The 27,915-nt window shown below is 33.5% G+C and overlaps 2 protein-coding genes across 4 annotated transcripts in view; one reads left to right on the plus strand and one right to left on the minus strand.

Annotated features, from left to right (window-relative positions):
• Window positions 1–27,915, plus strand: part of IMMP2L (inner mitochondrial membrane peptidase subunit 2) — a 399,803-nt gene that overhangs the window by 158,033 nt on the left and 213,855 nt on the right. The window lies entirely within an intron of this gene.
• Window positions 2,814–27,915, minus strand: part of LRRN3 (leucine rich repeat neuronal 3) — a 31,984-nt gene continuing 6,882 nt past the window's right edge. The window contains exons 2-3 of one of the 2 annotated variants that reach the window (XM_015628269.3): window positions 7,770–7,954; window positions 2,814–5,783 (exon numbers count right to left, since the gene is read on the minus strand). In XM_015628269.3, the coding sequence (XP_015483755.1) occupies window positions 3,306–5,432 (2,127 nt within the window). In that variant the 5' untranslated portion in view covers window positions 5,433–5,783; window positions 7,770–7,954 and the 3' untranslated portion in view covers window positions 2,814–3,305. The remainder of the gene's footprint in view (window positions 5,784–7,769; window positions 7,955–27,915) is intronic. The other variant, XM_015628272.3, reaches the window with a different exon arrangement.

The following is a 27,915-nucleotide window of genomic DNA, read 5'->3' on the forward strand; positions in this document are numbered from 1 at the left end:
TTACTGTTTGCCTATGCTATTTACAAAGGTTGCTTACACATTTTGTCTCAGAATACTGAAGTGCAGCTAATCACAGACAGAATATAGTCTGGTTCTTCATTTTCACACTGCTCTATAATGGGAATGTTGAAGAGGACTCAACTCCTTTAGAATTTTTATTGAAGGAGAAGTGAATAGCTCAAGTCTCAGTTTCAAAGCACAGTTCTGACTAGATAGGTTATGATTGTGTATTTTAACATTCTAATCCTGCAAGGCTTGTCAAGTTTCAGTATTGTATTTATCCATATAAATGAGTAATTGCAATTCTCTTGTAGAATATCTAACTTCTGTAGTTGTCACATGTGGAAATGAAGTTTGGTGGATTTTTTTCTTTAATTTTCCCAAATTTTGTCGTCTAGCTTAATTTTTGTTCTCTGTCATGATTTCATGTTTACTGAATGTTTAGATTATCTTTCTCTTGCTTTGGTAATCCTTCTCTTTTTTTGTTGTAGTTTAGCATTTTCCCTGAGTATCTATGTAGTCTTTTCCTGCAAAAATTGGTTCCAATTATTTCCAATGATATTAAAGGAAAAGCTATTCAAATTATACATTTGGTATATCAATCAAGTGACCTACGAAAACACCAGGTTTGGAAGGTCAACCTGTATTCCAGAAAGATGTGGGTTTTTTTTTTTCCTACCTAGCAGGCAATACCATGAATTTTTTACTCTGGTTATCTTTCTAGTCATATGGTTTCTGACTTCTGTAAAAGCTGCATGCTATTTTTAATATTTTTCCAAGTATGTTTTTTAATCTTTAGCATGAGGTGAACTTTTTGTCTCTTTTTGGCTCTTTTGGGTTTTGTTCAGTGGCTGTCTCCTCTATTCCATTTAGCTATGTCCTTCAAAATGTCTTCTGAAGTTTTAATAATGAACTTTTCATACTTACTGTATACTTTTTTCCAAAATTTCTTATCTTGTCAGTGCTACACATCCTTTCTATTCAGTTCAATAAGAATTATTTTCTTATATCTGACAGAGTGTTGCTTTTCAATTTTTTTTCTCACAGCTCTTCTAGAATTGTCTGATATGTGAACTTATTTTCTGTACTATATAGCAACCTTTTTCAAAAATGTCTCTTCTGGCTTCAGATAAAAAAGAATATCTTATAAGATTATTGTTGATCATTGTGTTTTACTGGCCAGTACAAGATTATGGGAAGAATCTCAATTTCTATTTTAAGTTATCTTGAGGTCACTACTTCAGGCTACACAAGCAGAATGAGTTTTATTAGAGAATTTTGGAAATGGAAATTTCCTTATAGGATATAAATCAACATATTTTTTCTCCAATCTCTTATCTAGGTTTTATGGGTACTTTTTGGAGTTATGATTTCACAGCATTTTAGCTAAACTAGAAACTGAAATGTTCCTATATAAGATGGCATTTGACTGTGCTAGCTGATGAAATAGTGCAATTTATTTTTTTAAATGGCAGCAAATTTTTTAACAAAAATTAAATGTTTAATCTTTTTATGAATAAAACATTATCTTTCAGTCGAGTACATGATGGAAAAAGTAATATAAATTAATTAAAAAGTTTATTTTCAGTACTGTATTTTGGGTATTTCCTAGCCAGATATTTCAAATATTTATGTTTGCCTTCTCTCTTTCATTAGTGGTACATTTCAGAATGAGGTTTGCTATCAAATGCCAAAGAAAAGTTAATCTATTTCTACTCTTTTCTGATTTGAATAGTCAGTGAATAGTGCTTTTAATGCTTTAATGCATTAAAGCATTTTAATGCATTCCTGAGAGAAAACTATGAAATAAATGGAAACACAGATGTGTAACAATACTTTTCTGTTTCTGAGGAAACTAAATATAATTCCTTATCAGTTTCTACCTCTATTAAAGAGAGTAAACATCCCAATTAATGAAATACATAAAAATTTTAGCCCTATGCTTTGTGGATTATCAAATATAGCACAACTAAATTTTTTATGATTTTTAAGAGATTCTACTTTGCTGAAAAAATTGGTGTTATTTTTTTTGTTTTTGGTATATTTGTGCAAAAATGCAAGTTAATGTGTATTATGCTATTAAAGCTACAAGGTGGATTTATTACTTCCTAATGACTTCAGGCTTATGTAGGATATCTGTAGAAGGAACAGCTGTCCACTTTTATATACAGCAACACAAGAATTCCACTGCTCATGTGCTGGTTCTGTGGGGATTTTGATGTGAAAGATGTCTTTGGTCATGGAAAATGACTAATATCATGGAGATGTTTCTGTGTAGAGGTTCAAGATGTTATGTTTATATGGATGGTGGTTCACAGTTCTGCCATGGAAAGCATTGCCATGTATTCCAGAAGACACTATTTTTGTCTAGTAATAAAATGATGTAATACAGATATAATGAAATAAAGATCTGCAGGCTCACATGTTGCTAAGAGAACAGAAGTATTTCACACAGATATATAAAAGTGTATAAAATAAAATAAAATCAAAGAACTATTCATTAACCAATATCCATGCTGAAATCTAATTAAAGTGGGCTTAAGTGGCCTCATCTTCAGCATCCTTTTTGCCTTTATAATGTTCTTAAAGTAAATAAAATTTGATATAAAAACTACCACTAAACTTACATTTCTGTTAGAAACATTATACAAGCTAAAATCAGCAAAAAATACCCTTTATGCTCAGATTAGCATTTTAATAGGAGAATATGCAGAAAGATACTTATCAGACTTCGGAATGTGTTTGTTTATTGTCAGACAAGAACTCCCAGAATGGTGGTGTGTTTTCTTTAGAAACAAACAAGACAAAAAGTATTTTGATTTTAATCAAAAATGTATTTTCTCATAAAAAAAAATTCACATACTCACTGTGTCTACTCTACAGAATTTGTCCATTTCATTACACCATATGTCAATCCTAGTATATCTGTTCACTGCAAAAACTCGTGGCTATTTTGTGTAATACAGCACAGGAGGAGGTATTGCTCAGTTCCACTACTTTTATATCATAATTTAAAAAAAAATACAGAAAATGTTCTTGGCTACTTCCACTGTATTCCAGACTTAAAAGTCTCATGAAAGTTCTAGAATATGAAGTTAATTTTATTTGGTTGGTAGAATACCCTTAGAAGCCAGTTAATTAAAATTCTTCTCTTATACTGAGTCATATATATTCCATTTGTTGGCAGCAACAAAGTCCAGGCATCTAGTTCCTAAGAGAAATATTCTTTTCTTGTTGCCTTTTTATTCAGCACAAATACAGTCATGTGCTTTTTATTTCAGAAGTTAGGTGATATACTGACATATTTATGACATATTTGTTGGTACACCTATTACAGTTGCTTTTACTTCCATTGCTGTGCTTTTTTCTTTGCCCATGTCCCAAAGAGTGATTAGAGGAGGATAAAGCTCATTGAGTGAAAAGGATTGTTTCCTCAGGTAATTCCTTAGATAGCTGTGTCCAATGCCATAGTTCATATCTTGAGAGATGCAGCTGTAGAGATATATCACAGAGATGATTCCCAAAAGAGCGCCAAGGCAGGCAAGGAATCCTATTATGTTGTTCTTTTCATAGCCTTTCACTTCCAAGTCCAGTCCTTTTGTGGTTACATTGACACATTGTTTCCTATTCTGAGAATAGATAGTGGGAATGTCTATACAAATTTTGTATTCAGTTGATGGATTAAGATGTGTAAGATTATATACCTTTATATCAGATGGTATTCGAGCACTCTGTGCAGGCCGGGAGTCTTCAGCTTTCAGAAAGGCTGTCCATCTAACACTGGACTTCAGAATTTTAGAACTTGCTTTCCATGAAACTAAAACAGAATTAGATTTTATGTCTTTTATTTTAATATTTAAAGAGTCATTGTGTTCCTGAGGGAAAGAGCCGTCCACTTTAATCATGACTGACTTTAGGTCTGCCCCAACTAAATTTGTTGCTATACATGTGTATAAGCCACTTTCTCTTTGTGTTACATCACTTATGTCTAACGTTCCTTCAGAATGAATGTAGTACTTATCAGAGACGGTGTTAGGCAAAAGTTTGTGTCCTGATGGTGTTATCCAGTAGATTTCAGGTTCTGGTTCTGCTGTTGCTCTGCAGTGCAAGGAAATATGGCTGCCAGCTTTTAAATCCAGTGTAGATGGAAAACTTTCAGGAGCTATCAGGGGAAGACAGATTTCCATCATTTCCCGAAAGTGTATCTGTCTCACATTCTGACCTTGGAATTCAGGAGGGTCTACACAAAACAGGGACTCCGGCTCCATGAAACGAATGTTTGTTTTATTCATGTTAATCCAGCGGATGACACAATCACACCTAATGGGATTGCTGTGTATGCTGACTTCTTTGAGGTTAGGCAGGGACTCCACCGTACTGCGGTACAGGGCACTCAGCGCATTGCTGTTGAGCATGAGCGATTCCAGCTTGGGAAGTCTGTAGAATGCATTGGGGTGAATGTATGATAATCTGGGGTTGTTGGTTGCTTCTATTTTTCTTAAGTCTGGCAAATTATCAACAGCAAGACTATCTATAGAAATCAGTTCAGGCATGTTATTAATTCCTAACTCTTTTAGGTGCAGCATGTTGCTAAAATCTCCTCGTCGTATTCTGTTAATGGGATTCTTATTCAGATCCAGAAATTTAAGATTTGTAGCCTTCTGAAGAGCAATGTGGGGCACTCTAACAAATCTGTTGTCATAAAAGGAAATGCTTTCTAAATTGTCAAGGCCAGCCAAAGCATTATCTGGTATTTCAGTGAGATTTATACCTGCTAAAACTAGGCTGCGCAGATTGCTAAGAGGCTTGAAGTTCATGTCTTCAATTCTGATTATTGGGTTTTCTCCAATCATGAGAATTTCAAGATTAGGAGTAGCTTCAAACCACTTTCTGTTGATCACTTGCAGACCATTTGAATTGAGATGAAGTCTGAGAAGATTACTGAGGCCTATGAAAGCTCCTGGTGCAATCACAGAAAGCAGATTATGATTAATATAAAGCTCTTGTAAATTGTTGAGTCCAGAGAGACATTCTTCAGGGAGTTCAGTAAGTTTGTTTTCTTCAAGGTACACTGAAAGCAACTGTGGTATCTTTCTAAGAGTAATACTTGTCACTGAGGATAAATTGTTCTGAGATAAATCTAGACCAGTTAAATTCACTGGGAAGTCTACTGAGTGCTCAATTTTTGCAATATTATTAGTTTGTAGAAGTAGAACTTGTGTGTCAGCAGGCAGTGTGGGTGGAAAGTTAAAAAGGCCTAAATCATTACAGTCCACTGTTGGAGCTTCCAGGTAGACAGACCTGGGGGTGAACCATGGTCTGATTTCACATATACATGACTCCGGGCAGTCTGCTTTTCTTCCTACAGCTTGTAGTAGAGCAGTGGTAACTAGACCAAGCAGTAAATTAATTTTGAGTTGCAGGTCCTTCATTTTAGCTCAAATGTTCAGGAAAGTAACAGACCCTTTAGTATTCCACAATTGTGGTCCTGGAATTCAGTATGACCCGGTCAATTAATAAAGCACAATCTTGCATTTATCAAATGATGACCGTGAAGGACTTCCTTCCTGAGGATAAGTGATAAATTTGTAACCAACTTGTCCAGTAGTAAGAAGCATTTTGTGGAAATGAAGGTCACTTTGTCCTTGGTGACATAAAATTGATGAGCTTTGTGAAGATGAAGTATGTATAGATGGTCATAGGAGATTAAACAATTCATTTATTTAGTAGTATTAACTTCAAATCCCATGATTGATTAGTGTTTGCAGGAATGACAGAATGACCTAAAATACAAGAAGAGGAAATAATTAGTATAAGGAACTATAAAGTTATAAATTAATTTAGCCATCTTTTGCTCTCTACTGTTAATTATTGCAAGTAAGAAAAGAAAATGACTGTGGTGTCTGGAGTATTATAGTGGTATCCAGATAGCATAAATTAAGTTAATATAGTAATATGTCTTTAGACTTTTAGCTTGTCATACATCCAGTGGAGCATTGTTCTACAGAAAGATGAAGATCCACAGAGTATAAAGCAAAATACATCAGTGAGATTTTTTTTCCTACATATTTTATCCTCCTTTAAAATATTTTCTTTTCTCTTTCAGTTATCACTAGAACCAGACTAATTTCTGTTGGCTTTGAAAATGTAAACACTGAGAAAAATCCTACAGAGCATGAATATTTAACTTTTTTTACATAAAGTTTTTAACTATAAAAAAAGTAATTTATGTATAATCAAAGGGAAATAGAATGGTTGGATTAATAGACATTCCTAATGACATTCTTAGGCAAGTCTGTGAGATATTTATACAGAAATATATGAAATTGAAAGTCCACAGGTTTTATATTTAATACTTTTTGTAGCTGCTGTTTAGAAAGAAAACTTTTTTCTTTTATGTTTTATTTAGAAAGAGATATGTACCTTATAATAAATAGCTTGTCATCTTGGAAAATTCAGGCTAATCACTGGCTTTCTTATTCTGGCTTCAATAACCTCAATTGCAAGGAATATTAGCAAAAAAAGTGTCTTCACAGTGATAAGGAAAAAAAATTACCCTAGCGATTGCTTCTTTGCTCTGTAGCTCTGCAAAAATCTGAAATCTGTAGACTGCCTTCAAGTCCCAAATTATAGTAAAGACTGAAACATTGTGGCATCAATGCCACTTATGGCATCAAATGTGTGCTTCCCAGATTTTTGGTATGTACTTTCTTTTTGTGGAGTAAGATAAATCTGAGTGTACATTTTGTTCCAATGCATGTAATACAAATGTTTCTGTGTTTTCCTATATAAAGTAGCACACATTCACTGCTTAATTTACTTCAGAATAGACATTACACTTCACCCAGACTTTGTTTCTGAAGACTGTTGTGCAATATCATTTATGCCCCTTCTCCCCTTGCCTTTAGTGTTAAAATTCACATTGACATTTTACAAACCGTAAGATCAATGATTAATTGACCTTGATAAATAACTTTGAAGGGGTTGCTGGTATAGATAGACAGAATTGCAAAAGTTAAGTGTCAAGCATTTGGATTTTAGGTGTCCTTTCCAGGTCCGGGAGGATTTGGCATAGTGACCATCTATGCATTCTGTAACAGTTCAGAGGAAAGGTGTTGGACTGTGTAAGGTAATAGGAGCATTGGGCCAATTTGAAGTACATTTGGCAAGTCTTTGAGGCTATTCTTTATGTTATGTCCATTTAAGGACATTTAATATTTTATTTTAACATGTAATTTTATTAATAGAGTGAACAGACAATGTGTGACATAAACATACAGAAAACATTCTGCTGTTTTGAGGATCAATAGTATGTTTTTATGCACATGGCCCAGTTTATACTAAAATACTAAGACATACTGACGGAAATAGTAAGAATATAATCTGTTCCTATGTTCTGGGAAATGAGATGAGCTTGAGGCTTGCAGAAAAATAAAGATTTGTGTTGAAAAGTTAATGCCTGCAACTTGCACTTAATTTTGCCACCAGGAGGCAAGGTGATACCCCTATGTAGGAATTCTGTCACATTTACCAAAAATCAGTAGAAATCATTCTATGCCAAATGCACAGATGAAATTTCCTGTGTAAAGGGAAAAGAGGATGGCCATGTGGGGGAGAATTTTTTTGTCATGTTCTTGGTATATATTCTTGAAGCACATTTCATACTGACTATTGTATTCTCAATTGGATTGTATATTAAAAATGTGTTTTTAGCATGACAAATACAAAATGTATGCTTCAAATAATTGAAAGATCATTGAAAATCTTACCTGAATTGTAAATTAATTGAGACTCAATAGACTGCTACTTCAGATATCTTATCACAGCCTTTTGATCCCACTATGATGCTCAGGGACTTCCGCTCAGTAGAGGTACTTGTGAAAGCATTCTGGGGAAGCATAACAATATAGCTGACCTGCTTTTCTGTCCCTCTTTGGAAATCTGCTATTGGCCACTGTGAAACATAAAATATGGATCAAGATGGAGTTTTCATGTGTGTCCCAGGCACCTGAGAGGCTGTACCATTTAAAGTACATAAACTACATTTTCATGCACTTTTGAGCCAACATACTCCTGTATTTGCATTTATACTCCTGATTTTATATTCTAGTTTTTACGGGATTCTCAAACCAAAAGCAAGGGCACCAGTGGATATTTCCATGCCATATATATCAGATAGGCTTTCTGCAAAAGGCAGCAGAAAAAAGAGCTGACATCCAGGTTGAAATTCTGCTTCGTTATGATTTAATCTGATGTCCTTTCTCTTTCTGGTGAATGCTTTAGCTAATAAGTCACCAGCTCAAGCTCATATGGTGTTCTAGCATAAATCTTTCTTATTTCTTCTGTTAAAGTCTTCTGTCTTGTGTAAAATATTCACTGAGGTTGAGTGGCCTGAATAACAGATTGTAGAACAGTTTTGACACTTCCAGCCTGCAGCCATCATTCCAAAACACAGTTTCAATTGAGAAATATCTTTTGTTTAAATAATGGCTTATCTATGTATTGTTTTATGTAAAAATTATTTGTTTTTAACTGTCATGCAAGGTGTGGAATAAAATAACGTTTCTGGAGTAGAATGGAAATCCATGGTGGCATATAATCGAATGGAGATCATACAATCATAGAATAGAATATTCTAAATCATATGACAGTAGTACTCTTCACACAACAGAGTACATAAAAAGTGATACATTACAACAGCAAAAATTGTATATTATTCTTTGAGCAGCAAAAATCACTTGTTGGTCTTTTGTTTATAACAGTATTCTAGTGTGAGTCCAATATAGATCTTGACAAGAATATAAGAAAACATGGATTGCTGATGTAAGCTGTCCAGTCCTACTTGAAGTGATCAAAGCTCCGAATCAAGTTAAGCAGTACAACTGCTTAACTGGTTGCATTGATTATGTGAGTGTGTCTGTGTGTCTGTAGCTAATTTCCAACTTCGAGATGTCTTCAAGTAATTTTGAAGTGAAAAGTGAGCTGTTATTCACTGTAATAAAATAAACCTCATGTAAATTGCACTCAGCAGCATAAACTGTATCTGAAGTTCAGTTTCCTTGAAGAATATGGTGTCACAGAGATAAGCATTTGTATTGGAAAAAAAAAGCGTTTAACTTTGTGTTACTTTCAACTTCTGGAATGCATTGATTCCTTTTCTTCATTAATGTACTAGTAATAGTAAGTACTGAATAAAAATTGAACATAAATGCTCTTAATAGCAGTGATTTTCAGGGTTTTTTTAAGGTGTTCTGGTGCTTTAAAGATGAGTGCTTTGTACCATCTAGTTTGATGTGAAAATTTTGTATTTTGAATGTACAGTTTTAAAGGTACCAATATAAGAACACAGAGAACCTGAAAGTTATTTGTTCTGTTTCTTTGAGTAGTATTTAAAGTAACTGAGGTTTAAATACAAAGGTTTCTGTGCCAACAAACCATTTTCTTTCTTGTTTTAAAAAACAAATTCTTCCAATAATAGAAGTATGTCAGCATTAACTCTTTGTTGTGGATTTTGGTGACATCTCAAGATTATTATTGTGATGTTCTAAGTGATTCTTAGAACTTGTAACTTAGAACTGCTCCTAGAACTTTCTCACAGTAGAGAAGCTTGTACAGGTAAGGCTCCACAGCAGATTATCACCAGTAAGCTGAGGTGTGGGGTAGATGTTTCCACACAAGCAGCAGGAAGATGTGTGCATTGTAGTTTTGGAGTCTTTGATGTAAATCTTTACCCAGATGCGTTTATAAATCTTTGTGTGCACTCTGATTGTACTTGAATTTCCTCATGCAGATATAACAGTATGGTTTGCTTCCTAATGTCTGCCAATAAAAAGCCTAAATATTTTATATCTATAAATTAGTATTCCTTACTAGTGCTTCAGGAGGTTTTTTTTTTATTGTTTTCATGTACTAGAACTTAAGGACTAAGACTGTTTAAATCTTTGTGAATAGATGATTTGCTTTTTTGCTGAAGGTTCATCCCTATTGCTACCCATACTTGGCGTCTTACTAAACGTGGTGTGTCTCTTGCTTTTAAGGTATTAATCTCTTGCTTTTAGAAGAATGTACTCTGATGTGTATGACTTTTTGAAGCCTAATTATTTATTGTGTAAACAATGATTGTTATGTCTAAATTAGTTTTCTTAGATTTACTGCTATTGACAGCTGGAGACTTGATTTACAAGAGGGTATCATTTTTTGAGCTGGAAAAGACATTCAGTGAATGAATAAACTGAGCAACATTTCTCATCACTGGAGCAACAGACAGTTAAGAACCAAGTCAGAGTGGGCAGAAAGGAAAAGAAACACGTCAGGTTTTGGCAATCGTTCTTTTCCATTTCAGCAGTTAGAGACACAGTGATAAAAACTAAAAATGCAGCAGTTACAGTGCAATGTGCCCTGCTGGCAATAAGGCAAACAGTGCACTTCACAAGGACCAATTTAGAGGTGGCAAGCATTTTGAAAACACAGCTGTTCATACAAAGCTACCTTTCAAACACATCAACTGGAAGAGCACTTCTCAATTCTTGTCATTATAATCACTTTGAGCAGTTCTATGGACAGAAATCTGGAAATGTCAATAACCAAAAATTAGGCATCAGACATTCCATAACTTACTTGATTTTGGTTACGGCACAGAGGGCTTTTTTTTGTTTTTTAAATGTTGGTTATGGAAATATACAGACTGAAATTCAAACAATTAATAGATTTCTGATAATTTTATAAGACATTTTTTCCTGGTTTGTTTCATGGTCAAAACTAACAAAAAATTGCTTCCTTGGGGAATTTGTTATTATTCTATAATTAAGAAAAGGATGCAACATCTTAGATATTTTACATATTTCATTAAAGTACAAAAAGTTAATATAATAGACATAATAGATTTTAATAACAAAACTGGTCTTGAAATAATATTTATAGAAGTAAGCTATAGTAGCTGTTCTGAGAGGATTCCTGAAAATTATATAGGCACTGTAAAAATGGGAAGCATTTCTGCTAGCCTATGCAGTCTTGCTTTCATTCCAGTCTCTGGAGCAAAGTGTTTCATTCTGTTTCTCTTTACAAATACAAATTAACAGTTCACTATCTTATGCTCTTAATATTTTATATTCCTACATAGGAATATAAAATATTAAGATGTAGCTAAGAAATAGCCTTGCGCTGAAAGAAAAATGATTTTCTAGAAATTTGGTGTTTCTGAGGTGTTCATCTTGGGCAGCTGAGAGTGCTAAATGTCTTAGTTTGAAAATCTCAAAAGTGAATACCTGAAGTATTTGGACATTTGTGAAAAATTTGGGTAGGGCTCTCTGCTGGGACATTGACTAGTTTTGGAAATTGACTTTACTTTTTTTCTAATGATTACTTTTAGAACTTCAGGCTGGCCCTGAATAGCATTACATGCAAGATGTAAAAGAAATGGCAAAGCTGATATTTAACCCTAGTAGCAATTGGAACTATCTGAATAATTATTTCAGCATATGTATTTATATTTGTTTTGTGAACTTGTTATGCCTCCTTTTAATTTTTCCCCTTAAGTGGAATAAATTTGCCGGAGGAAAAGCCACAGTCTTGGAATGTTTAATATGCCTGTAAAACAGGACACATTCTCATACCTTAGTCCATTTCAAGAATGACAAGGTTTTATAAATCATGACTTCTTTTTATATCAATGGACATTGTATGATTTGTAGATCAAAGTAACCTACAAATGCAGATAGAGTCAGAAAAATATTATGATCAGCTACATTTACATGAGACTTAACCTTTCTCACTAATCGAATCTGGTTTACTATTCTGCTGTTCTTGTTTACCATCTCTTAATGGAGTTTAGCAGGTATCAGAAGAATTATCACCACATTAAGATCTTAGTATAGTTCTTATTCCTGTATCAATCAAAAATTACATTCCAGTGTTTTGAAAAGAATTGCAATATATTAAATCTTACAGCTTAGAAATCACAGTATTCAAAGTAGATGTGATGAAATAAAAAAGTTAAATGGAATCCAAAGGAATATGTATATATATTATATATATATATATTATTGTATATGCTCTTCTAGAATAACTTTTCAGTGGATATCAATGAACATTTAGTAAAACATCTTTTAAAAAATGGAGGATGGAAAATGGAAAATATTATGATGTTTACTAGCCTGTTTTAAATGGAATTACCATCATTGACCATGACAACTTTGGGAGTACCTGTATTTGCAGTAAGATGTTTGTCAATCAGAACAAAAAAGCTTAATGGAAATACCATTTTTGTTACCATTATTAAAATGGCGTCAGCTGCATCATTGTGCATTGGAGCTAAAGCTGTGGATCAGGACATCACCTTTTGTGTTCACTTGCTGCTAAACAAAACCATGGTCTTTACTCCATGGAGTTTAAAAATTAAAGGCAAGGAAAGAGACAACTGATGATTCAGACAGATAAGAGAAAAAAGTCACTGTGGCAATCTCTGAATTTCCTTGGATTTATTCTTCTCATTTAGCTCTAGTCTAGTAGGTTACTATCATGATCCTGCACTACTATTCTAGTCTTTAATTTTAGATTTTCTTTCTACTGTTCTGTCTTTCATGTCCTTTTAACTTTTAATCATACACTACCTAGCCATTGAATACATCTCTGCTTTTTACAAATGTCACAGCAAAAGATGACAAGAAGTTATTTTGATTCCACAAATTAATTAATTATTTCAGCAATTACAGTTGCCACCTATTTTTTTACTTCTCTTAATATAAAGTACACAATTTTTTTAAAATTTTTTTTTTTAGTGAACAGGGATTTTAGAAAATTGTATTTATATGACAAGAGAATGAATTTCAGTGGAAGCCACACATTTCTTTACCATTTGAATTTTAACTTGCCATTTATGTTCTAATTTTAAAACAGCTTTACAAATCCTCTTGCAATATATTCAGTGTGTGTCCATTAAACTATGTATAATTTTATGTACTTTGATGAGGAAAAATAAACTTAAAAAAGAATCTGAACTTTTTTTTAATTTTATTTCTTCTTCCTGAATCAGATAGTGCATGTATAATTCTGATGTTTTTATATAGAGATGTAACACATCACTAGTATACATATATACTTCTAGTTGTCAGAGAATACAGACTAAAATGTTACAAATAACTCTTCAAAACACTTAGATCCTTGGTATCCTTGCTGTAGTTCTTAGCCTTAGACAGATTTCACTGTGAGACTTATTTATCGTTGCCGTTATCAAGCAACAAAAAGGATGGCTGCAACATAGGAAAGTAATATGTTAGTTTAATTTCGATTTATTCGTATACGTTCAGCTTCATTTTGACAGTTGTCATGCTAGCAGTGGAGAAGCACATATTGGCAGTTACCTAGGCACATAGTTGGCAAGAGAGCAGTCACGTTCTGGATGTGGGTGCATGTACCCAGCTACCAGATGCTTCTAGCAGATGGCCAGAACTAAAGATTTCGGGCCAGTTTTGGCTTGATTTTCTAGAAAGCTACCATATAGATTCTGCAAGTCTGTAGTAGATTTGACTAGTAAAAAAGCCTAGCCAAAATCCAGCAAAGCTACTGGCAAAATCTGCATATGTTTTTCCTCTGGGGCTCCTAAAATGTAAATACTAAATATGCCTAAACCATAGAAATAGGTGTGTTCAGATATCTGTAATAAAGACAGAAACAGGTAGTGGCATACTTACCACATGATATTTTCCTTGGAAATTGGTTGTTTTGTTTTGTTTTGTTTTCTATCATGGGGGAAAAGGTCACTGTAATAAAACTAGTATAATAATAATAATCATGGCAATTTTAGGAGTTACAATTTCTATTCTATAATTTGTCAATAACAGAAATTTAGACTTTGAAGACCTGAATTACTTTAAATTGTCAGTCTTTAATGGCAGCCTCTGAATATTTAGTGAATTCACCTTTTAGTTTTTTCTTCTATTTATGGTTTGTTTGGGACATGGTCACATCAAGGTAAATGCTATTATAATAATTTAAAGAAAAATTATGTCTTTTATTGAATATCAACTGTAATAATCCAAAGCTATAAATGGGTTTAATGAATGCATTTATATCAGCAACATTCTGCAACAATCACAGCCAGTAATTGGTGTATACTTAGAACATATTACATGAAATTTAGTTTGAGATACATGAAGGCAAAACATTTATTGCTTATCATTACAGTAAGCAGAAACTAAAACTCAAAAAATGGTTTATTTTTGAGGTACCGGTAGAAATATTTTTATTTAGAGATGTCATGAATATTCTTACCAAATTAGGCTGACTTGCTTTTTTACAGTTCTGACTATATTGGGTGATTACTTTCATTCAGAGACACCTGAGGAACCAGGTTCACAATGTATTGTTCAACAAAAATAGATAATTTTTTTGTAATTATTTTGTAATTTTTTTGCTTGAGGCAGTGTAGAGAAATTGATTGATGAAAAATAACACTTCAGGATGCAAGAACTGACAATGCATAAACCAGAATATTATTGTAAAGATCAGGAAATAAAAGTTCTCTTTTCTGCTGTGTTTTATAAGTTGGGGTAATTTAAGGCATACTCATGAATTACAAACTCATAGAGATACTGTCATATACTGTTTTAATTGCAGAAACTATTTGGGTTTGTATTTAGTTTTAATTACAGTTTTTGCTCAACTGAGCATGTCATTAATGCTACTACATGTTAAGGGTTTTTTTTTCATGTGATTCTCAAAACTAATGTTATATTTAGACCTAAAATTATGGGGTTTTTTGGCTTTTATAGCCTATTCATTTGCTCTAAACCACATCATATGTTTACCATGGTTCACTTTTTATTTCCTCAGAAATATATACATTAAAATGATGATATCATCTCCTCAAAATTTACTTTTTAAAATAAGACCAGAAGAAAGATGATAAATACAATACAGATAAACAGCAGTACTTATAGTTAAGTATCATATTCCTTCTACAGTGTGTGTCACTACAGCAAAATAATCTTACAGTTCCTGGAATATTAACTGAATCCTCCTTCAAGTGCTTTTGACTTCCTTTCAAAATTGAAAGTTATTTTAAATGTTTTCAGCATGTGTAGATACAATACTCACCAATCCCACTCCATTATTTCCCAATGTATGACTCTTCTAGTGTTTTACTGTTATTTCAAAATATTCTTTTAAATTTTGTCTGAAGTGAAAGATTGACCCAATTCCTTAATGTTAAATGATTTGATTCATTAGCATTGAACAGGATTACTTCAATTATGAAACTTACATGATATAGCCACATCTTGATTTTGTATTTTTTTCTTAGCTTTCCAGAATCTATCATCTTTGTATCACCTTTCTGAATTTTGGATGCCAAATCTGACATCAGCACAAAATCTGACATTCTCATCTTCCAAAGAATTTTGACCAGGATTTATTGTTCAAGAATTCATGCCAATCAACCAGATTGCAATCACTGTAATTGAAAGTTTGCATTAGATTTTCCTTGACATCCATAATTTCTCTTGTATTTTGTTGTGGCTCCTACTTATGATTCCAAGATTTTGGATAGACATGTCTACTGGAGGTGCTTATATAGACACAGGAAGGAACACTACCTCATACATTATGATCAGAATGATGGAGATGCACAGATGTATTTGTGCAATGAAATGCCTCTTGCTATGGAAAAGTTGCTCTTCAGACTAAAGAAAAGGCAAGTTAGAATTAAGATACTGAAAAGATGCTATTAGTGGTGATTATGGAACAGCTTTTTTTATCACACGTATTAAAGTGGGACAAATAAACCATTTCAAACTGTCCTTCCAGTTTGTCCTTCCAAAGATGGATTTGGCATAATTTTGTAATGATGTTATGCCAAAGCAACTGCATTTTTATTCTAAGACATTTTTTTAAAGCCTGACTTCAGCCTTCATGCTTTCAGATAATGACATGGTTGTCTTTTTCAGCCGTAAAACAACTTGAATAAGTAAAGATAGATCTTGCAATAGTGTGATATTTCAACAGTGTAAAATGACAAGTTGTGCTTTCAGGGTCTAGTACTAATTCCTGATTCAAAGCTGGAAGTCATCAGAGTGATTATCAGAAGTCAGGACAAAGACAGAGTATGCTTCCTTACTCATAGGGGCACCACTGGCACCAGAATGCTTGTGAAATAAAAATGATGAACTCAGCAGATGCCAAGAATCATGTTAGCTTATTGGCTACAGGTAAGAATCCTCATGAAATGCAGTGTATGGTGCTGGTCATTATGGTTCAATACAACAAATTGAAATTAGGGCAGTATCAGTTGGTATGAGGAAAATTATAATGCATTTTCTGAAATAAACTAGGGAAATGAAGGTTGCTTCCTCTGTAAAACAGTTTTAGATTTGTTGACAATAGAGAAAGAGTTGTTAGTTCTTTGTACAAATATTTAGTAAGTGTCAAATCATTTACAGCTAGATAAGGAGTAGTTATATTTATTGAATAAATGTGGAGTTGTTTTTCTCCTTGTATGTGCATCATAATTCTAGAAAAATATGTCAACTATGAGAGGCCATATGAAGATTAATTGCTGTTGATCTTTGTTGAATTAATAAATGGTTCTCCCCAGTTCAATAGGAATGTGTCTGAAAACTAACTGGGACTAACTGAAAATTCATACTGCTATATATGGAAAATAATTAAGGGTATATATATAAAAAACACCGTGGGCAAACATAATGGAAGAATACATGGTGTCCTAGGTAAATTGTTTAGAAGAATAGAAAGAACATGGAAAATCTCCAGATACATGCTGACTTAAGGTGATGGCTTAGGTTTCTTTTTAATCCTACATTCAATCTGCTGTATTTAAAACTATATATGTTGCTATAGAGAAGAAAATGGTAATTAAGAAGATATATTGCTGAGAAGAAAAATATGCATATACCATGGAAGAGTTTAAAGCAGTGGACACTGATATTTGGAAGGGTGTATTGACTTCTTAACTCACCCTTCCTTAGCTAGTATGTTAAAACCAGGCAGACAACATCCCAATAGCATTTGATTGACCATCTGAAAAATGAGATTAAGGTGCTGTGGTGTGTCCCTAAAATTATTAATAGATCTTCTATGTTGCAGCAGTGCATAACAGGTAGTGCAGATACTTTGAAGATAATTCACTTGATGGAGTTAGCTGATGAAGTCTGAAAACCAATACCAGCAAAAGGAAATTGAGGGTTAATATGGTCAATCATAATTTAAACAGGTAAATGAGGATAATTCAGCTTTGGTGTGTGGCTTTGTTCTTCCAGTTCTTATACATGTGAACTAAATATATAGCTTAAGTTCTCTTGTAGTGTAATTATCCTTCCTTGAGGCAATAGTTGTCACCTTGTTTGATATTATAATGATGGAAGTTATAAACCACCTGTCTGTCTCCTTGCAAATGACTTTGTGTCCTCTGTTAATGAGCTAGGAAATGTCACCTTAAGTTGCTTTAACATTTCTAGTACAGAGAAAATAAAACATGGAAATGATTTGAAGATCAAAATTCATAGTGGTCCTTAGGTTTGTTAAAGTATGCTTCAAACTGTCTTTATCATTGTATCCTGTTGTATGTGGGAAATGAAAATTTTGAAAGTAAATCCAGATTTGGAAAATGGAGTGTGGAACACTGAGTTTTCTAATTCCTATGTTATCAAAACTTGGCCAATCAGGTACACTTTCCTCTACTGGTTGTAGAAAATGATCCTGATGTATTTCTGAAATTTCTGTTCTGAATGTCTGGTGCCATCCAGTAATTTTCAGTTGGTTAAAGGTTGAGATTATTCTGTGATTAAATGAATAGGCAAAGCATCACATCTGAATGGCTGAGAACTTGAAAAGTCCTGAAAACATTCCCTTGAAGGTGACACAATGCTTTTTTTCTGTCTCTTGGTATTCATGAGCAATAATGTGAGCAACATCCAGGGAAGATGAAATAGCATTTGAAAGTTATAGAGGTAATGAGTAGAAAGTTGAGTAGTTATGAGGTGGAATAGCTTTGTTTGGCAGTCCTTCAGGAGTAGGCTTTTAGGACTTGCATTTCAAGCAGTACGGAAAATACCCTAAAGGCCATAAAAATGTTTGGCTTGAAAATTGAGTTTTAGTTTCATTATAATTCCCAGGTTGCTGTTAAAAATTAGAATTGAATGTAAATTTATAGGATACAAATAATTTTTCTGTTTAGTTGCCTTTTTTCTGTAAATACTTATTTTTCAAGGTTCAACTTTAAAAACATTTTAAACATTTTTTGGTCGTTAATAGAAGCCAATCTTGGAACAAAATACTGAAGATTTATAGAGATGTGTTCTCTCCAAAGTCAGGATGTCTCAATCCTTTTTAATGTCCTTGTAGTTTGTAGTCTTCTGGACACAGAAAACCATTATTCACTAGCCTAAGGTTTTAATGAAAGATGGAATTTCTACAGCAGGTGGAGACATAGCTAGTTAGTTACAAACCCCTATAATTACCTAGAAAGAAATAAAAATGGAAGGCTACAATTACATGTTGACAAAGATAAGGCAAGGCTTGGTATTCCTTTGAACATTATCTTGTAGTAATCTGCACCAGTCCAAAAATTTTGAGCAGGTTATGTTCTTAGTAGCTTGATCTATTACCAAACCCTTTTTTGTCAAGGGAACTCATGCTTTGAAGTCAATTGTTTTGTTGAGAGTTAGAAAAACATCTGAATGTTTTTCCATAAGGATTAGAAATCCTTTTTCTTATCATGACTGCCCAGGATGATGACCTAATAAATAAGATAGTACCAAGGATGTTTTGGTTATAGCTAATGCTCAGTGTTTGTGAATCAAAAGACTATTAGCTATGCTTAACTAGTCAGTTAAGCATTCATAGTTGATTTTTTCTTAGGCTGAATAATCTCATTTTAATACTGTGTGGTTACCAAACTAATAACTAAGGAAATGGTAAAGATGTCTTGATAAGCTTATTTTTTTTTATTTTTTCTTTCTTGTCTTTCTGGTCTTCCAAGCTATTATTAGGGTTTTAATTCTTTGAGGAATTGCAATTAGACCTCCCTAGGCCAGAAAAGTAAGATTTCTATTCTGTTAAAGCTGAAATGCTCCTATTAATGTCCTCAAATACTTCTCTATATATGAACTAAATTTCTAGAACTATTAAGGAGAGGGAGGCAAAATTTCTTCCCACTGAATTTATAATAGAATGTAAAAGAAACTTGCAAAAAACTATTTTTGATGAATGGGAAGGTTTGTTTTGATTTATTTTCTTTAACTCTATAAATAAAGTAGTAGATTGTATACAAATGTGATCCTTGAAATCCAATGGAAAGATAAATCAGCACATTCTAATGAAAAAAAAATCTTTCTGGTTCATTTGCTTAATTGTGAAATAGCATATTTTTCAAGCTGTTATTAAGGTTTGAAATGATTAGCCTTCATTAGTTCGGTAATTAGTTTAGGCAGATTGTTTTGGAACAGGCTCATTCCTATCTTACTGCTATTGAGTCTGTAATACTTTTGTTATGAAAGTCGCTCTCGATGAATTTTTCACCATAGTTTTAATTGCATTCTCTTTTAAAAATAATAATATCTAAGCAGCATGAAATAGAATTTGTTTCACTGGAAGAAAAATCCTTGGCTCCAGAGGCTACCCATGCTAGTTTGATACTTTAATGTTTACAAGTGTTAGGCGTCCATTCTGCGTGTTATAGAAAGAATTTTCCAGGGTTACAAAACTATACCAGACATGTACAGGTAATTCTTCAAGTCTGTCAGGCAACATACTTCTAGAGCAATGCTTGCTATAATAGTCTTTAGCTTCCTTTTTTTATTTTAATATTCAAAATGATTAGCATCAGATTTTGGTGACTTCTATCTGATGTGACAATATTCATGGAGGCAATGACACTTGCTGCAAAGCTGCATCTATTTCCTCATAAAGTAGACATTGTCAGTAGAGTTAAAAATAAAATTTCAGTGTCTGGCTTCAGGAAAGGAAGATACAGATAGAGCATTCTGTAGTATGGGCATATGTCAGAATCCAGCTGAGGTTAATTGTGGTCTCATTTGATTTTGTGCCTGGAAAATATTCGGAATGCTTATTGACTGGAAATCAACTTAAAGTAGGTCCATGCATGTCTCCCAGCCTTTCACATCATAATTTGTGGAATGCTGCTATGTACCATTCATTATATTCATAGTTTTCCTGCAAGCCAGGTTCAGAGTTTTAAGGAAATATATTTTGTAAAAAAAAATGTCAAAGTTTTCAGAATGACTATGATTTTCTTTAATTTTTATTTTTTTTTAATTTGGTCATCTCTGTTGCACCTTATGTTTATAAAATAGCTGTGGAATGATAAGGAATTAGTTAACTCCTTCCTTGATGGCTAGCATTCTGAGTACAATTTAAAATGACAAGATAATATTATTACATTTAATTGTTGATTTATGCTGAAAGGAATAGGTACAGACAAGTTTTGTCTCATAGAGGCAGATGGGATGATGAGGGCAAAGAGGAGAGTTGGGGATATTTCCTACTTTCCATTCTCTGGTCACCATCTTTGGAAATAAAATCAAATTGATGTTGATTTAATCCTAATTCTGCTCTACACAGTGATCTCTAGCAGCTCTCATTAAAAAAAAAAAATAAAAAAAAATTTAAACATTCATTGCTTTGTCCTTTGAGGGCTTTTTTCCCACTCAGACTAAGGCTCTTTTCCTAATGGCTGTTTGGGGACCCATGTGGTAAGAATTAGACTTCTCAATCCTTTAGGCCTAAAAGAGGTGAATGAAACCAGCATCTACAATGCTGTCAACCTGTTATGAGAGCTCAGTGTTTCTCAAACATAATGTGAAGGGTCTCAAATTCTAGGCCAAGCTCCACATCTCTTTGGGTTATTGATGTTTCTGACTTTCTGCGGTGTGCTGTCATATGTACTGGATTTCATTTACCAGTTCTTGATTACAGTAGTTACCCGCTTTTTTTTTCAACACTTTTTCCTTTTCCCATCTAACCAGTCTGAAAAAACATAATAATTCACATTTGTTATTTGATATTCTGAGTTTACTGTTACCTCTGTGTAATACTTTGTGTTGGAGGTACTTTCAAAGTAAATGACTCACTTTTCATAAACTGTTGCTTGTGAACTTTGTTGAATCCAAGCCAGAATATGTTTTACAGCTGAACAATTTCAAGTAATAGACTCAGAATTCATTTTGCACAGCTTTTTGTGTGAACACAGATTTATTCCTGCAAACAAATTTGAAAAGCAGAAAAAAAAAAAAGCAAATATGATTCAGAATGTCTGGATTCTGAATGCAATGTAACTTTTATAAAAATCCTTAGCAATTTTTTTTGGATGTTTTTATTTCTATGTTATAGACATAAGTTCTAAATATACCAGGAATACTTCTAGAACTACTTGTAAACTATATATTGGATTCTTAAATGGAAGGAATTTGAACAGAATGATCCAGTGCACAGTGTTTTCTTTCTGCTGAGAGATGCTTTTTATGCCACTTAGGAAAGTCCATTAATTCCTGAGGGCTCGATTGTGTCTGGTTAGGCATAGATTGTAGAATTGTGTGGTGATGAGCTTTATTTTCTAAGATAACCACATGGACATAGAGTGCCTCTGGGGCTTAGGCTTGTACCTACAAAAGACAGTCACAAAAACCTTATCTTTCTGAGATAACCACATTTGACCTACAATGCCTCTGGCAGTGGAAATGGTGGATTTGAGGACAGGAACTTCAAAAATGAGGTCTCAAACCTCATTAGTGGTATGAAAAGCAAAAATCATCACAAACCGCTCTTTTCCATACATGCAATAAGATTTCTAGCTGCTCGTTCCTCTCTGCCTTCTATCAGAGACCTAGTCAACAATCAGGTTAAATTTGCATCAGGTTGTTTGTAGTGTTAAAAATAAAAATTAATTTCTGTTAAACCAAAGCATATATTAATAAAGAACCTACAGTTTAAGAGACTGATTATGGTGTTTCATTCATAAGATAAGTGTTGCACAGAAAAATCGTCTGGAGGGTTCTTTATAGACACAAAATAGTTGTGCTCTTGATTTGTAACAACAAGCCTATGGCCCTGACAAGAATGGCATTTATTGAATCTCACATTCACTAAGTCTCGAATGAAGGTGACTTGCTTGTTAGGGCAAATAAACTTTTTTTTTTTTATGTATTTTTCACATATTTTTCTTTTGTTTCTTTATGTGCTTGTGCTTTCACTTGAAGATGTGCCTAGGGACTTTAACCATAGAGTAACTTTTAAAAATTCTCTCTGTCGCTTTATCACATACATTAATTTACTTATCTGCTTATCTACCTAGACTAATAAAAGCCAAACCAAATGCAGGATTTTGTTTAAAAATAAAGATAATTATTTTTAGACTTACACCATTAATAGCTCAGTATTTGTTTCTCAGAGCAGGTATGGTTTTTATAAGACCTAAAGTAAGTAACAGATGAAGGGCTAGCACTGGCTTGAATGCTTACATCCAGATAGACTGTACAACATGAAACCTCTGTGCTGTTGAGTGGCATTGCATATCTGTACCCAGTGTGCCTAAATGTAATGAAATGGTTATAAATTCTCATAAGCTGATGGAAGATTTGATGCACTCAAATAACTAATCTGAGTATTTCTTGGCAGAAATTAAATTTTATCTAGTGTTTTGACTCTACTTTTATTTGAAATAGAGATGTAGATTACAGTTTATTGGTATTTACATCCCTGATAATTGTTTTGCATCTCACTGTAAAAAAAACAAGGTTGAATACATGCATAACATATTAGAATTGCCATTAAGCAAATGATTCTGAATTAATGTTTTGCCTCTCTATGCTATGCAAAACAAATTTTCCCCAATTAATTTACAATTGATTACCCTATAGTATGTCCCAAGGGAATGCAAAAAAGGTCTGTTTATATGTTCCCTGCTATTGTGTTTCTGTAGTTTGATTAAAGCAAGCATCACAAAAATACAAAGGGAAGCATATGCTCATAGCAGTAACGTCTGAGGCACTTTTAGTTTGAATGCTTCCCAAAGCCTGAATACAGAATTAGTCTCTATTAGTTTACCCTTCCAGTCCAAGAGGGTGCTGCCAGATCTGTTCAAAACTTCTTACCTGTTAAGGAGTTGTACATATGCTCTTGTTTTGCTTGTCAATCTAATGCTATAATTTGCAGTTTTAGCTACATGTTGAAATCCCCATCCCTGATAACCATAGGAAAAAATGTATCTGGGCTTATTTTCTTCTGCTAAGATATTCCTTAGCTTTTGTATTCTTTTCAGGTATATGATGATACAGAAGAAGTCAGCAGAGATAAGTAAAACAGACAGAGCGGCATTTACTGGTTAGGGCTTGTGAAAATAGCTAGCAGGAAGAATATTCAAACATAAAAATGCTTATTTAAATCCAAAGACTTTTTAATTTTTGATTATTCTATTTCAAGTACAAATGAAGAAATATTTTTCATTATCTTAATGGGAAAAATCATGTCTTTGGAATGAGGAGTCAGGATGTAACCAAGTGTTTTCCTCTATTCTATTAAAAAATATTTTCATGTGGAAACCAGAAAAAAAAATTACTGGAAGAAGGGAAAAAATGCTTAACGTTGACCTATAAAGTATAAATTATGAGCCTTGGCTTGGTTCCTGTGCAGACTGCTGTCTCTAGGACCAGGGGCTGTGGATCTCCAGTGGACACAGAGGCTGCTTTCTAGGCTTCAAAAGTGAAAGAATGACAGAGTTTTCCTTAAAATATGTTCATTAATGGCTAACTTCAGTTCACTTCCTTTTTATCATTCTGATTATTTTGTACTACATTGCAAGACTCATAAATTATGTAGGGGCTAGACATGTAACAAAGAGTTCTGCATTTTGGGGAGGGAGGGCATATAATTAATGAGCATCTGCAAAATCCTTTAATTCTTACTTTGAACTAAATCTTAACCTTTCACAGATGATAACTTGAGATCTTCATAATGATTATCATAGAATCATTGAATAATTTGAGCTTAAAGGGACGTTAAAGATCATCTTATTTCCAACCCCTCCCACCATGGGCAGAGACACCTTACACTTTACCAGGCTGCTCAGGTCCCTAGTATGCTCTGGAAGATGATATCATTAAAGAAGTTTTGAAAGCTTTACTTATTTGCTACAGATGTCTAATAGAACTGTAATAAAAAAAAATACAGAAAACAACTACCAGGTTGGACAGAGTATACATTTTTCTCCATACAGCTCCTAATCTTTGTTTTTAATTTGCACATAAACCTGAAAGAAAATGAGTTTACAAAATATGCACAATACTCTTTCTTTACTATACTTTCTTAAAACTTTCAGAAAATACATGCACATGCTGGCACATGAAATTCTGAATTCTTTGTGGTGCTGAGAGATCCTAATAGAAGTGCACAATGTTATTCTTTTATAGGCTGCTCTGTACCTCAGAAATAAACTGAGTAACATGTGGCAGTTGCTAGGGTAACCAGTTTTTGCATTTTACAGAAAAAGTCCAAGAATAAAACACATGTAAATTGGCAGTGTGGAAAGCAGTATCATATATAGTCTCGTATTCTCAATTTGTTCTTTATGGTTTTCCTCTGTACTATTTACATAACAATGAATTAGATCTGCTTCATCTTCTACTTTGAATCTCCCATACACTTGTATTTTGCATGGCTATGAAAGGCATTTAAGCATTCAACTGCTAAGCTTAAACTGGTTTTTGCCCTGTCAAACTATCTAGATTTACTGTCAATAAGATATAGCTGTGGCTGCTGTAAGTGCTGATCATGTTTGCTATGTGTGGTTATCAGGGCGTGTAAACAGAAATGAAATTGAATTTTAAAAGTTGTCCTTTGCACTTAAATATGATTTCCTGTAATTGTTCAAATTATTCAAATTCCATTAAGCATCTATCTTGAGTATGAGAGTCTGAGTTAAAAACCAGCAGGCGTTTAGAAAGACAAGATTTTCTTGTTCTCACAAAAGTCCTATTTAGGACTGAACTGGAATTCTTGTTAAAGCAAACCTTTCTGTGCTTGTTTTGGAAAATGTTTGTTAATAAATTCTGCAAATTACTGCATAATGAGAAATGCATCCTTGTTACAAGAAGAAATAATTTTATAATGATTCATTAACATTTTGATTTGAGTTACATTCAAATACTTAACCCCAGTGAATGCCAACAAGCAGACTTTATCTGGCAGATGTAACTGTCATAGATAAACATAGTCTATAATGATTATTTTGTTGAAATTCTTTTTCTAAAACTTCTTTATTCTTCATACTTTTGAGTTTAGAGTATTCCAGTATTGGAAAATTTTCTTAGGGAGTTGATTTTATAGCAGTGATAAATATCAGCAATATAATTTACTTTTTTCAGAAACATTTTTCTTTAAAAACATTCTCAAATTATAACATTTACCTATGCTAAAGAATACAAATGCAATCTCTCTGCACATGATGGTTCTAATATGAGAAAAATGCTTTAAAGGCCTTACCAACCTTCCCTTTAAACTTAGTACTAAGTGAAGCTCATGACAATGATTTTATGCACATGCAGAACTAACAACAGAAAGGGCTGTCTTATGTTATCCACTGATAAGTTTAGAGCAAAGGTTTAAATTTAGTGCTGCAGTTTATTTCTGTCCTGCTTTCCACTCCATGGCTTCTGTGAGGTTACAGGTATTACTATTGTGTGGCTCTAGTTTGTTGTCCTTCGCACATTGCTTTTTTCAAAATTAGGGCTTAAAATGGTGTCTCTTTAGCCATCTGTAAAAAGGAACTTTACATTTTAGGGAAATTTAATTGACCAATTTGTGTTTCTTAAATTACTCTGGTAGAGTATCTTGATAATCTTGGTATTGGAGTAAGTAATCTTGATATTGGCGATGACTATGGAAACTCAGCATGAATAATACCTTCAAACTGACAAGTTTTCTCAGCAGAACCACTTCTCATGAAACTCATTGCAGGTTTATAACATGTAAAGAGTGAAACAGCTTAAGTATATTCACTACATGGGGTAAAATACCACTCTAGGAAGTTAAAGCCAAAGTTTAGTACTTGATATGAAGTGGTTATTATACTAACTGTAATTCATGATTGCTAATGCTGTATTTTTCAAACCGTGTATAAAACTGTAGTGAATTCAGCCCCAGATCTGTGGAAGACACTGAACACCTGGCTGAGCAGAAATACAGAGATTGCAAATTAAGATGGTAATGTTTCAGGGAATCGTGCTTCTCTCTTCCTAGAAAACAGTTGCTTTCTGTTAACTGAATGAATATAGTGTGTTATTTAAAAAATTTTAAACAAGCTAGTAGGACATTTAAACCATTCTTAGTGTCCTGCTGGGACTTCATTGAATGACTCTTTTCTTGGTAGGTAACAGCAAAGCAAATACTGCCTTGTGACCAAATGGAGTTTTATTTCCTTTAGCAGTCCAGCAGACTGTCTGCCTTTTCAGAATTTTCAGCTCCATACAACTAGCTCAGAGACAGATTGAACAGTGCCCTTCACCTCTAGTAACATCTAAATTGCTCTCATCTGATGCAGTCATACCAAGACATCTGAGCAGGCTCCGATGACAGTGGTGCTGTACATCGTTACCCCAGGCAGTGCTGGCAGAGAAGCAAGCCTTTCTGTTGAGAGGATCATCATGGGATAGTCAAGTGGAAGGGACCTCAGGAACTCTTTAGTCCAACCTCCCACTCAAAGCCAAGTCTGCTTTTATGCCAGAACAGCTCATGGAAGGTAAAAATCAAACTGGAGTTTACTACTTGTAAATCTTGTTGTTTGACCATTCCATTGCAAACAGATCATGGTGGATTCAATATTGTGCTTTGACATGCCAAACAAAATTTATTTCAAAGCAATGCTAATGCAAATTTAATTTTTATGGAATTGAACATCTTCATCAGCCCTGAGCATTGATTACTTTTTATTGCATAAATAAATATCTACATTGTAATTAATATGGAGTGGCTTTAATAGAATTTACTCGGACTTTCTGAAAGTTTGGTTAACTTTATGTGAGAGATTAAATAGTAGTGTGGTGGTTTTATGCCACAACTTTTAATGTGCTTACCACCGAGTAGTTGTAAGTGGGTAGTCTACAATCCCAACATAACTATGATATTTTCCCTGCCATATTTGTGCCAGGCACAGATATTGTGTGTTTATTTAAACTTTTTATCACTTTTTCATTGTTTTAAATATTTTAATATTTTAAATATTTTCTGTACTTTTTGTTTGTTGTTGCTAGGATTTATATAATGGCATATCAACACAAGATGCTTTTTGAAGAACTGATATATAAACTAAATTTAAAGCAACGATTACAAATACTTAATCCACATTCACCTAAGGTAAATGGAGGGTTTTTTATTTCTTTTTGTGAATTTTGAGTAAACCTCAGAGGCTATCAGAGCAATAATGAGAATAACATTTCAAAACCAGCAAATTTATGGATTTTTCAAACCTTAAAAGAGCAAAGGGTATTTCAGTATGGTGCAGAATGCCAGGACCTCCAAGTATGTGAATTTCAGATATGTGGCTCTATATACTTTGCTTGAACTGAAATGACTGGAGATCATAAATGTACTTAATAATTTGGACAACATATAGGTAATTTAAGATTCAAATCTTTGAAATTGTATGTAATTTTAGTTTTCTGTTCTAGTTACAGTTTACTGTTAAATGATACCTGCTGAAGGCAATATTTAAATGCCTAATAAAGGCACTTGGGTCTGCATTGCCTTGAGTAGCCTCATTAAAATGACTCTATGCACTAATATGCAAGGTGATTGCTTCCTATGAGAGGGAGTGTAGGGTTTGTATAATGTGTGTCCCAACATGCATATTATCCTTAGGTGGAAGTGAGAAATGCAGAAATATTTCTGTGCAGT

The sequence above is a fragment of the Parus major genome, chromosome 1A (assembly GCF_001522545.3).
Source record: "Parus major isolate Abel chromosome 1A, Parus_major1.1, whole genome shotgun sequence".
Classification (NCBI taxonomy): Eukaryota; Metazoa; Chordata; class Aves; order Passeriformes; family Paridae; genus Parus; species Parus major.